Below are 12,522 nucleotides of genomic sequence, written 5' to 3'. Positions count from 1 at the left end.
GATTGTATCAACCTTTCTCAACATGGAGATGTGTTGTTCAACATTCCCATCATCCCCAGCCAGGGGATGGAAGTTGTGATTCAACGTATGGTTGAGGAAGGTTAGACGGTGGATGACAGGATGTAGATTGCTAATGGCCCTGTTTTGCAAATGTTCAGAACTGAAAGCTGTGGTGCCTTGGTTCAAGGTGAGGTGACTATTGATTGTTATATGCTTGGCATACAAGTTTTTCCTCACTTGTTTTTTTTTTTTTTTTAGGAATTGCTCTGTGTATTGGCATGGCCAGCACATTTGCATATGCCAACTCAACTCTCCGAGAGCAAGTCTCCTTGAAGGTGGGTGAAGGTCTGGGCCTCTTAAAGAGTAGCCTGAAAATGGATATGGTTCAGAGTGATCTCAAGGCTCTTGGGAAAGACTGTATGTAGGCCAAGAGGCTAGGATAAGTTATTTTCCCAGGATGGAGTTAACACTTATAATAATAATAATAATAATAATAATAAATAATAAACTTTATTTATACCCCGCCACCATCTCCCCAATGGGGACTAGGGGCGGCTTACATGGGGCCATGCCCAGAACAATACAATATAACAAAATATAATAGAACAACAAAACATAGCACATTTAACAACACAATAAAAGAAAATATAGGGAGGTCCTCCAAGCATTTGGAAATCCAGCCATGTCGGGATTGCCTGAGTAGCACTTCTAATATTTAGCAAAGTTTATTCAAAATTTAGATTTATTTATTTTCTTTGTACCAATGGAAGAGAATAGGTTTCTGCCTTGCAGTACTTAGAGTCTCCAGTATGACACATGGAAGGCAAGTAAAGGCAGGAGTAAAGAGGGTCAGCAGATTAGATTTTTTTTTCTTCCTTGGTTTAAAATGCAAAGCAACTACAAAGCTTAAAAGTCCCAGGACTCACGTTTTCTTTCCTTCCTCAGGAAAAGAGGTCAGTGCTGATGGTTTTCTGGATCCTGGCCTTCCTTGCCGGGAACACTCTATATTTGCTCTATACGTTCAGCTCCCAACAATTGTATAACAGGTGAATAAACTTTGTGTGCTGGGAATGGGGTGGGGATGGAAAAAGCAGTTCCAGTCAGAAAAATGGAGAGTGTCTCCTTTCTCAAATGAAAGAAGGTTGAAATCTTGTGGCGGTGGCAGGTTAGGTAGGTCCTTCTTCTGTAGAAAAGTCATAATGTGGTCAAAGAGTCTGTTGGAACACCATTAGCCACTGTTGGGTTGGATTCACCACATCTTCATTTCCATCGTTTATCAGGAATGTGCCACATTCACTTAGGAGTTATGTTGTTTTGCTTCCGTTCCCTGGCTGACTTGTTTGTGGGTTTGGTTGTTCTTCTTTTCGTTTTCATCGGTTTAGTGTCAAGTCTCTCATTTTTGCTTTTCTGCCTTTGTTTTTTGTTTTTAGGATTTCATTTTATCCGTTGTGCTGTGCCCATATTGTGAGTATTTTTATTTCAATTCCCCACTTCTTCCTTGTTTCAGCTCAGTTCCCCATTGAACACTAACATAAGCATGGGCAAACATTCTATAATGGCCTCGTATTATACTTTAAAGTTTCAGGGTTATGCAATAGTGCTTTTGGGTGCAGCTCCTAAAAGTTCCTTCCTTACATCTGAAAATGACAAAATAGGAAAAGGAGAGTATGTGAACCTAATCCTTGCTGAGGCTTGGATCTTTCATGATAATCATTTGCTAGGATACTCCAGTGTCGCTGTCTGTCATGCTCATCATCATGACAAGCCATGGTTTACGTTAACCATGGTTTGTTGTTTCAACCATGGACTTTATGGTTTGCAGCCATGGTTTGTCTTCCTCATTTTTTATTTGTTTCCCTTGTGGCTCAAAGCAAGCAAATGTTCATAACACCAAACCACGAACTTGGATTGTGGCTTGTGCCTAATTAACAAAGTCAGTTGTCGGTGAAGTCATGTTAACATTCACAGCAAATGAGTTTCAAAACTCCATACCTGACACAGTTATTAAGTGTCTGATTTTTAATGGGGGAAAAGTAATTAATTCATTTCATTTCTGAAGTTTCCCCACTGTCTGGATTATTGGTGATCATCTGCTCTGACCTCGGGTGCCTTGTTCCTAGGTGTCATAATGAACAACTATTGATTCTTTGTGCTTTTGGACATTTGTCAGTGCTGTTTATCAACTATGCATACATAGATCCTTGAGTTGAACTCGAATTTGCTACATTTTTTAGAAGGACTGTTGAGAACCTTTAGGTTGTTCTTGTTGCAGTCCTTGGTTCATTTTTTTTTACTGGGAGAGTTGCAAGAGGCATAATTCAATTAACAATGCTCGCACCATACTATCTTGTATTCTTCAGCCTCATATTCCTGAAACCTAACCTGGAGAAGCTGGATTTCTTTGATCTGATGTGGATTGTGGGGATCTCTGACTTCGTACTCAAATATCTTACCATCGCTTTGAAATGCCTCATTGTCGCCTTGCCCAAAATCGTTCTGGCCGTTAAATCAAAGGTAAAGAAGTTCACCTCTCACTCTGGTGGTAATTAAATTTCCTTCTTTATGAGTGGATCTTTTAGAAAGTGTTCTTTTTGTCTTATGTATGGGAGGGGGAGAACAGATGTTCTCGTGGTGTAATGAATCACGCTGTAACTCAAGTTGTGGGTTCTTGTTCTCATTGATCTATGAAACTCACTGGCTGAACTTCGGCCAGTCACTTTCAGCCTAACCTACTTCACAGGGTTGTTCAGAGGATAAAACTGGAGAGAAAGGCAACAGTGTAGGGTTGCTACTGGCTTCCTAATCTTAAGTAGCTACAAGATGATCCAGAATTGGTTTAGAAGCTAAGTTAGCACATCTGTCATTTGGTTGAGTGCAGCTTCCAGGCACTTCAGTTTATTTAGTTGGATGGAGTGGTTTTCCCCTCCTGATTCATCATTTTGCATCCTGCACCTCCCAGAGTCCATATGTGTTGAAATTTGGTTTGTTGTAATGCATGGACCCACTTCTACTAGAAATGCATGATTTGTTGACATGCCACAAATTACCATCTGAATTCACTGTTTTTGATTTGCTTAAAAACTTTGGTCTGTTTAAACCATGGCCTCTAGTAACACTTGAACCCGCAACTATGGCTTGTTTGCTCACCCATAAGTAAGAGGCGACAGAAAGGATATGGGAAAAAAACAACCAGAAATGGTTAAAACTCTGGTTTCTTTGGTCAGCAGTGAGACAATGTGTGGCTAAAGCTTATAGTGATGTGTAAATGTCCCTGTAACAGCTACAAAGGTCCCCATTTGCCAGTTAAATTTGGAGAATTAAGAAGAAATATGAGAACAAGGATGACAATTGGGGCAAAGTCCTTGTGTTCTGTTGTTCCTTTGCTCCCCATATTTTTCTGCTTTTCATTTGCACCGAAATGCTTTTGTGATGAAGACTGATGGAGGACCCCCTCTGTATTAAATGTACACTATTATTATTCAACCCGGGCCAAAATTTCAAGCCAGGAACAGAAGCGATTCTAAATGGTGTTTTTGTGGGTTGGTTTGGTTGGAAAGGTTTGTTCCTGCGCACGGGGTGCTCAGAAGGCCTATTAATTTATCCCTGGCAGTGGTCCAAGGAATCTTCGCCCCTCTGATGATAATGATTATTATTATTTTATTTGAGGAGATTAATGGGCCGGGTCACAGCATAATCCAGCTTCAGGGAGAAAAAACCCAACCACCTGACACGTGAGCGATGTATAGTCAGCTCAAGACAAATTGCGGCGCTGGAAGAGGTTCACAGCCTTTGCTTGCTTGTCTAAGAGCTCTCCCAGGTTCTCATTAATCCTTGTCCAAGAGAAGAAAGGGACTGGGCCTGTATTTTCCACCAGACAAGGAGGCTGGGAAGATTGCATCTGTCAGGGGCCTTCTAATGGTTCTCTGTGCAGATGCCCCATTCTGAACCGCTCCATCTTGATTGCAACACTCATCAGCTTGAGTCTCCGTCCTTTTCATTATTTTTTCAAATTATTGCCAACTTGCAAACAACACTGTTGTAGAGGATCCATGCAGTAAATTCTGGATTGTGATTTAAAATCATTTTCTCTACTAATATATTCTACATTACATACAATTTCAATATGATTTTGTTACGTTGAAAAAATAAAACTGGGCTGTCTGAAGTGGGATGAATTCTCCAACTCTAAGGGTGAAGGCAAGCATATAAAGGAAGGGTTTGTGGAAGCTGTGGTGTCCCATCATGTGTGTTCATGCCCCATGAAACCCACAAAGCAATCTGTTTGTGGCTATATCTTGCTTTCTGCTAGGGGAAAAACCATACACAGCTTGTGTTTATGTAGAATTTGAACAGGTATTGTTTCTCATACAAGTCCTTTTGGCTGAAATGCCCTCCTCTGTGTGACAAAACACATGAGCCTTGTCCTATTTTTCAACTGGCAGTCCCATTTCCCACATTAAGCTATCTTCCAGGGGAGATTTTTTATAGCAGAGTTGATGGCTGTGACATTTTCTTGTGAGTTGAGTGAAGATTCGAAAGAGGAATCCATGGGGGGAAGAAGAGGAAACCAGGCATCTGGTAGTTCCTCCATTTCCACCCAGAGCATTCCTGCTTCTTTCTCTTGCCCTCCCTCCACTTTTTCTAATGCTCCACACCCCTCAAGCTGTCTCTCCTTAGCTGAGTAAATGAGAATCTGCCATTTGCCACGGGCATAACAATGGACGCCTCCAGGAGCCACATGGCTCAGGCCGTTTTAATTTACTTTAATTCATTTTTCTATTGAGCCAAATGGTAAGTGCTTGTTGTTTGTTTTTAATGGAGGACAGTCAACACACCAGAGGTGTAGCCAAGGCTCTCCTGAGGGCAGGAGGAGCGCAGCTGTTCAGCAGGGCTCCGGCACTGCTGCTCCAGCAACCTTTGGGCTTTTTGGGTGAAGGAAAACAGCGGTTCTGAGGGGTGGGAGGGGAGGAGATGCTCAGGCCAGTGGTCAAGGGTCTTGTATGCCACCACTGGACAACGATCATAAGCGAAGAGAAGTTTGAATGTTGTCTTGTCCAGGGCTCCTTAAATGTTTTGAAAGGTGATGTGACAAATTCACAGAAGAGCAAGGTTCTCCGTGGCTCCTCGGCATGATTGTTATCCACTCAGCAGCCATCTGCAGGTTGGGAGCCACTTATCTAATGCAAGGGTTGGACAAAAGGTGGCTCTTTGGTAGGCCCCTCTCACCTATACACACACACTAGACTGCTGAAATGCAGAAAGTTGGAGGAAACTAGGTGTGGACCTCTGTGTGAAAGAACTGTGAGCTTATGTTCTCTTATGGACAGCAAACTTTAGACCGGATAACATGATCACAGGTAGCTTGTTCATTCTTACTTGGAAGAAAAGTTTTTTCAGTTGTTACAGGTCTTAATAGCTGTATATTGCCTTCGGTACCAGAAGGAGTAAATGTACCAGTTACTCTGGTGGAAGATGCTGGTGTTTTCACATTGCAGCCAATTGGCCACTGTGTGAATCCTGGACTAAGAAAGGATTTGGGTCTAATCCATGCACAGCTGTCCTTACGTTAGTTTGGTTTTGAATGTTGCCCTATAATTACCTGTATGAAAGTCTCCCTGAGCTAGTTAGGCATATTGCTTTCAGTTGTGTTCTTTCCTGTCATTTCTGATGTACAGCAATCCTAAGGGTTTTCTTGGCGAGATTTGCTCAGAAGGGCTTTGCCTTCATCTGAGGCCGAGACAGAGTGACACGATCAGGGTGGGTTTCCATGGCTGAGCAGTCCAAGGTCTTGTGAAGAGCAAGCTTCCCTGAGTTCCAGTTCTGATAGAAAAGCAGAATAGAAATCAAATAATAAAGAAAGCATGGTCAGTCTTAGTAGCTGGGATGAGTGCTGAGCAGGGCTTGCAGCAGGAAGAAGTGAAGGGGGGAAGGCCTGACCTCAGCTAGGTCTCTGGATCTTTCATTGCTTTCCTGCTTTCAAAATGACTCCCCCTGCAGTGCAATGAGGTTGCTTTTCTGTCCAGCACCTCCCTGCTAATCTGTTAAATTGCCTGCAACTAGGATCTCAGATTGTTGCTGTTACAGAATTGTTCCACAGCCCCCCCTCCAAAGATTAAACTGGGAGGGAGGGAGCTCAGGTCCTTGAGTAAGCGCTGGCATGACCTCACTGGGTCTCCCCAGGGATATGAGATCATGTGGATGCCGGAGCTCTCGGTAGGCTTCGATTTGTTCCACGCAAGGACAGCCTGCGGAATGATCTCATCCTGGGGGGACCCAGCGGGAGTGGGCCTCGCCTGCCGCTCTCCTCGGGGACCCTGGCGGGCTCAGTCCCTGCAGCTCTTCCTCGCTTTTGACAAGGGAGCAATGTTAGAGAATGTGTGAGCTAGGCAGGGGAGCAAAACCTTCCCTTTCTGGGTCTGCAGGAAATCTCCTCTTGAGCAGTACCCCACATCCTGATGACTTGATTCACATCTCCAGTGCTGATGGGAAGCAGTAGAAGAATTAGTCCTCTTGGGTCCCTATATAGGCCAAAACACAGGATAAAAATACAGTGAATAATAATGAGGTCCCAATTTTCCAAGAGGTTTTACTCAGTCATGGCAACGTGCAGGTGTCTTTGACCTGTCACCCCTGAAATCTATAGATTTAGGTTGGCCGTAAAAACAAGGCCAAGATTGGGTCAGTGGCGTTGGAGTGAGGATACAGCAAGAGTGCTGTCTCCTAGGGATGGAAGGTGGCAATGACTGTATTTTTCTTGCCGTCCTTCCAGCCCCCTGAGTGCACTCTGCCAGGAGGTAAACACGGAGCAAGATTGCTTTGCAGGTCCCTTGGCAATTTATTGTGTTTAAGTGAACTGACTTATGTATACAACCACATGCACAGAACTTTTCAACAAAGAGGCTGCACTTTCTGCCAGTGTGCTTAACCAGGGTAGCGTTTCAGGAAGAATGGTCCTTTTTTAAATACCCCCCAGGGGAGTTACAAGCCCTATAGTGAATGTGTGTCCAAATGCACTTTATGTCTTTCTGCATGTCAGGGGGGTTGTCCCTTCACCCTATTTTCACCCTTTGGTTATTTTCAGCCTCTTACATTCATATCCCACATTTCTTCCAATTATTTTGAGCAGGGCTGTCAAGTCAGTTGGAAGCAATTTTGGGTAATTCAGAGTCCATAGAAATGGACTGGCTTTGACTTCAAAATAAAATATTACACAACGACTTTGCGGCCTACTGACTTTTACAGAATTTTGGGAAAGTGTGCTTATTCAGAAATTTTAATCAAATAAATGTTTTTTTTCTGTTCCATCAATTTGAGGAAATTCCACACAGCTGAATAAAATCCCCCATTGTTTGCTTTGAACTGGAATGTATGGCAGTGTGGACTCAGATAACCTGCATGGCTCCCATCCCCCTCCCTTCAGCATCACAACAACTCTATGAAGTCAAGTTGGGAGCGGGCGACTGGCCCAATGTCACCCAGTCATTTTCATGGTTGTGTTAGAACTGGACCCTAGATCTTCAAAGTTCTTGTCTGGCGCTTGAGCCATGAGACCACATTGCCTCTCTCTTATGCTCACCTTTGTGTATTTCAGGGAAAATTCTACTTAGTCATTGAGGAGCTGAGCCAGCTCTTCCGTTCCCTGGTCCCCATCCAGCTATGGTACAAGTACATCATGGGCGATGATCCATCCGGCAGTTATTTCCTCGGAGGGATTCTCCTGATCATGTACAGTCTCTGCAAAGTAAGTTGATGGCCTGTGGTTCGGTGATGACTTTCCTTACAGCTGTTTCTCTTTGCTTGCATTCTGTGCCCAGCATCTCCCATGAAAAGGATTAGTTAGCAAGTGATGAGGAAGACATTCTCTGCCTGTGTTTCTGAGGAGCTAGGGAAAAGGGAGAGAGCCTTGAGCTAGGTGGGAATCTGTGTCCTTTTAGGTGCTGAGATGTCAACTTCCAGCATTTCTAGACAGCTATGCTGCAGGATTCTGGGAGTTTCAGTCCAAGCATCATCTGGAGGGACAAGCAAGGCCCATCTTTGGAATTGGTGTACCAATAAGCAGCTTCCTAAGCACCATTGGGTGCCAATTGGTCCCAGCTTACCTTGGGAAGCCACTCGGGAGCTATACTGAAAATGTGATGACACTTTGCATGCAATCTGTAAGGAATGTCTACATCTTTTCCTCTCTAGTCCTTTGACATCTGTGGCCGTGTGGGAAGCGTCCGGAAGGCACTAAAGTTCTTCTGTACCCCTCAGGTAGGTAGGCAGCTGCTTTGCATTTCTATAATTAACATAATTGTCTCTTTGCCCTTGTGGGTGCTAAAGGATTTGCTCCTGTCAGACTTGTCAGGTGAGAGTTGAACTGAGATGGCCAGCCCAGCTGTCACCTCCTTAGCAGTACTCCCCCCCCCCCCCCCCAATATGACCTATCTTAACTTGATCATTGTATGGGTCTTGGGACTAGAATCCCCCAATCTGTTTTCATAGCCTGCTGTTCGGTCGCCTGATCCTTCCCCTTAGCCCTTAAGATGGGGTGGGGAGAACCTTTGGCACTCTGTAGGTTTTAGCATACAGCTTCCATTGTTTTTACCAGGAATTTTGGAAGCTGTAGTCCAACACTTCTGGAGGGCCAAAGGCTTCCCAGTCCTGCTGAGTTGAGCCCAAGTCCTCTTGAGTCCAGCGCCCAGGCAGTGTTTTTGCTAAGCCCAAGATTGGTTGCTTTTATCTTTTTGTGAATTTCTTTAGTTATAAATTGCTGGCTGTTGCCACCATTTGTGTTACAGCATTGAACCGTGTGCTTTCTCTTTGACAGAGCTATGGGGTCCGTGCAACTAACCAGCAGTGCAGTGAGGCGGGTGACATCTGTGCCATCTGCCAGGCTGAGTTCAGAGAGCCGCTGATCCTCTTATGCCAGGTTCTTTCTTTCTTTTCCTTTCTTGGAGTGAGGTGGCACAGGGCAATTTGTCCAATGATGTTCTGTTTACTGAGTATGCTCAGTTAGTTGTGGGGAGTGCAAAGCACACCAGTGGAGTATAGATTTTTCTGATAAGAGTCCCAGAGTCTTTGCTACCTAGCAGACTGGAGCCTGGTGACTTCTTGTGGGCATCTCTCTACAACCTTGGCTCCTCTGATGGGCTTACTGGAGGGGCAGGAACACTTAGATAACCTCTGTCTATCCACCAATGGCCATTTGGGGTCATGTTTTAAATTCCCCAGTGTCCTGGAACAGCACATTAGGGCCATCAAGGGGTAGGGCGGGGAGAATGTTGATTAGGATGAAGGGAAATTATTATTATTATTATTATAAGAGACTCAGCTAGGACACCTGTGCAGACAACAGAGATGATGTGGGATGTCTATAACTGAATAGTCTCATGTCTTTTTTAGAATATAGAAGCACCTGGGGGAGGGCTGAGTTAGACAAGTTCAACCTTTATTATTATTATTATTATTATTATTATTATTATTATTATTATTATTATTATTATTTTATTACCTGCCTCTCTTTGTGTCTCTTGGCCTTGCCAAAGTGTCATCTTTAACCATTCTTTTTTAAACCTACATATAATGTGTGTTTCCTCAGTCAGAACACCTGAGCACAGAGTTCAGTATGTGGCACAGAATTCAATATAGTGGTCATTTATGTCTGGTATTAGTACTTGGCATAGTGATGTCTGTCCTGGGCTTTGAACAGTAGGCAGATATAAGCCAAGCTCTTCTCTGGCCTACAATTTCTAGGATAAATGCTACATCAGGCATTGGGCATGGTTGGAAATTTAGATTGGCAGCTTAAATCTGCCTTACACAGTGACCTGGGTAGCTGGGAGGATGTAAAATAACAGTGTCAAATATTTGGGGCACCTAGGCTCCACGCAAGGCTTTCGTTTTTTTATAAATATGTTTTTCTAGGTGTACCTCTTCATTCAGGGTTTTCTTTTGTCTGTGCAGCATGTTTTTTGTGAAGAATGCCTCTGCCTTTGGTTTGACCGGGAGAAGACGTGTCCACTCTGCCGCTCTGCGGCTGTGGAAACCTTGCGATGCTGGAAAGATGGTACCACCTCTGCTCATTTCCAGGTGTATTGAGTTTTAGGAAATAGCATAAATTAGGAGACATCTTGTTTTGGGGGTGAGGAAGTGGGAAGTATTTACCTGCATATGTACTGGAAGTTGTAGCTTTCCTTCTCCCTTACTTTCTTCATACACAACATCATGAATTAATTAAACCGGCCGTCACAAGATGCGTCAATGACCACTAGCTCAGATGGCTTCAGAAGGGGTCTCACAGTTGGTGGCTAGTGGTCATGATGACTAAAGGGAACCACCATATCCAGGGAGTTACCTTCCAGATTATAACTCCCAGAATCCCCCAAATAGCATGGCTAATGATCATGATGGTATGGGGTTCTAGAGTTGTCCAAAAATGTGACCCTGCAATGGAATGTTTGAGCTGTGGAGAACAGCAGTAGCTTTGGTGGAGGTCACTGTGGCAAGCATTTATTCAACCACTTTTGGAAATAGGATGCTGGATTAAATGGAGTTTAATCTTGACCCAACCAGAGCATTTTGTATCTTCTCAGAGAAACCCATGTTCCCAGTTGCGTCTGCCCAAATGATTCTTTCAATGAATTTGCTCTCAAACTGATAGTTGGTCCTAACGGTGTTTGTGTTGTCCATGCATTAATTTTATGCCATCATATCAAACATTTTTTGGTTTCCAAAGCTTTTGGAAAATTTAATCTTGGTTTATAATCTTGTACAGGTTGAACGTTCTTTATCTGAAATGTTTGGGACCAGAAGTTTCTGTGTATACATACATATATTTTACATTGAACATCTTTGACAGGACTCACTGGTTTTGGTTGTTTTCCTTATATATCGATAGCGCTATATAAGTAAACAATAATAATGATAATAACCCGATGAGACAGTATTGTATGGCTAACGTTCAGTGGCATGTATCTCCCTAAGGCTTGTTCTGCATTAATCAATTTTAAAACTTGTGTCTTAATCAGAATTGATATAACATGGAGTTCCCAGAGTTGTCCGTCCTCTATTTGAATGGGGAGACCAGTGAGGCAGGCTGGTTTGGGAGCCCAGGTGCTTTCCTTGAAACACAAGACTCTGTTTTGCTGGTCTTGCAAGGAAAAAGGCGATGGAGATTAGCACTCCATGGAAACTGGACATTTTGAACAAAGGGACAACAGAGAAAGAGATGACACCTTGAATCTTTGTTGCTGCTTTTTTAATAAAGACAATACAAATATGTACAAAGTACCCAGTATAGGAAATTCCTTTTACAAAACGGCAAAAAAGTCCCATCAAATCGCAAGTGAAACTCCAGAAGTGACTTATTCCACTTGCAGTGTGCGCAGAGGGAGTTTTGCAAAGGCAGCTCCACCTGTCACTGGTCATGTCAACACTTCACATTTTTTTCAGCACAAAAGAAGCTTGGTTCAACCCTTAAAGGCCATGTGATTGCTTTCGAATCTCCGCTTTGGCAAACTTGTGGCCAAAAACAGCTGGAAGGCAAGAAGTCACTGTTGCCTTAGATCAGGATGGATGCCTTCTGGGGTGGAGAAGGAGGTTGTGCCATTCCACAAATCCTAGTCATTATGTGGGACAGGGACAGAAGGTAGATCTTGCTTCCCCAGTAAAACCTAGCTCTTGAGAGCCAGCCAAACAGCTGTTTGCCAAGCTATCAGGGAGGCCAAGTCTGTATACAATGGGAGATGTCTCCACGCAAACTCTTTTCCTAGCAGACCTGTTGGGGTTTTGACGGAACATTTTTTTCAGTGGAGATAGGAAGGCTGTTTCCCCCCCCATCAGATCAACTCAATTTTTCAAATTTCCTCAATGAAGGTCATTTCTGTGTAAGGAATGATACAAAGGCCTTGAAAGCATGTGTCTACGAATCACGAAAGCAATCACAGGCTGCAGGTTGCTGTGTCTACATTAGACTACAGCCAAGCTATAGCTCCCACCATATTTATTTGTGTCAAACAAGTCTTGTATATCCACCACATGTTCAAACTGGTTTACAATAGAAAAAAGAGGCGTATCACAATAGTATACAATCAAACCAGAGTGGAAAAAACATTATCAAGCCATCAGAAAGTGTTGGACAAATGCCCCAAGGATATAATGAAAGAATGCAGGAAACTGTCCTTTTCCAGGGGCCCTTTTACATGACACCATTATAGTACTTTAATTCCACCTTAACTGCTAAGGCTGCATCCTGTGAAAGCCTAGGGTTTCTAGTTTGGGGAAGCATTAGCATTCTCTGGCTGAGAATTCTAACATGACCCCCTAAACTGCAAATCCCAGGGTTCCATAGGATGTTGCCATAGCAATTAAAGTGGAATCCAGCAGCTATAACCGTGTAGTGTGTAAGACTCCCAGGATGTAATGCCCAGTTCTGCCTGTTTGCAGCAAAATTCAACTGCTTACAGCACCCATTGGCTCATGCCTGCAAGTTTTCAAGTATTGTTTCGATGTGTCTGTGAATCAGAGCTTGGAATAGTTACT

At 43.4% G+C, this 12,522-nt stretch overlaps 1 protein-coding gene across 4 annotated transcripts in view; it reads left to right on the top strand.

Annotated features, from left to right (window-relative positions):
* Positions 1-12,522, top strand: part of rnft2 (ring finger protein, transmembrane 2) — a 41,907-nt gene that overhangs the window by 10,012 nt on the left and 19,373 nt on the right. For 3 of the 4 annotated variants that reach the window (XM_062958616.1, XM_062958615.1, XM_062958614.1), the window contains 7 exons: positions 259-335; positions 946-1,046; positions 2,361-2,514; positions 7,592-7,741; positions 8,188-8,253; positions 8,810-8,911; positions 9,946-10,071. In XM_062958616.1, the coding sequence (XP_062814686.1) occupies positions 259-335; positions 946-1,046; positions 2,361-2,514; positions 7,592-7,741; positions 8,188-8,253; positions 8,810-8,911; positions 9,946-10,071 (776 nt within the window). Of the gene's footprint in view, positions 1-258; positions 336-945; positions 1,047-2,360; positions 2,515-7,591; positions 7,742-8,187; positions 8,254-8,809; positions 8,912-9,945; positions 11,272-12,522 lie in introns of those variants that run through there. The other variant, XM_016994749.2, reaches the window with a different exon arrangement.

This window comes from Anolis carolinensis, chromosome X, assembly GCF_035594765.1.
Source record: "Anolis carolinensis isolate JA03-04 chromosome X, rAnoCar3.1.pri, whole genome shotgun sequence".
Lineage (NCBI taxonomy): Eukaryota > Metazoa > Chordata > Lepidosauria > Squamata > Dactyloidae > Anolis > Anolis carolinensis.
Note: the sequence above shows the minus strand (reverse complement) of the source record. Positions and strands in the feature narration are given on the sequence as shown.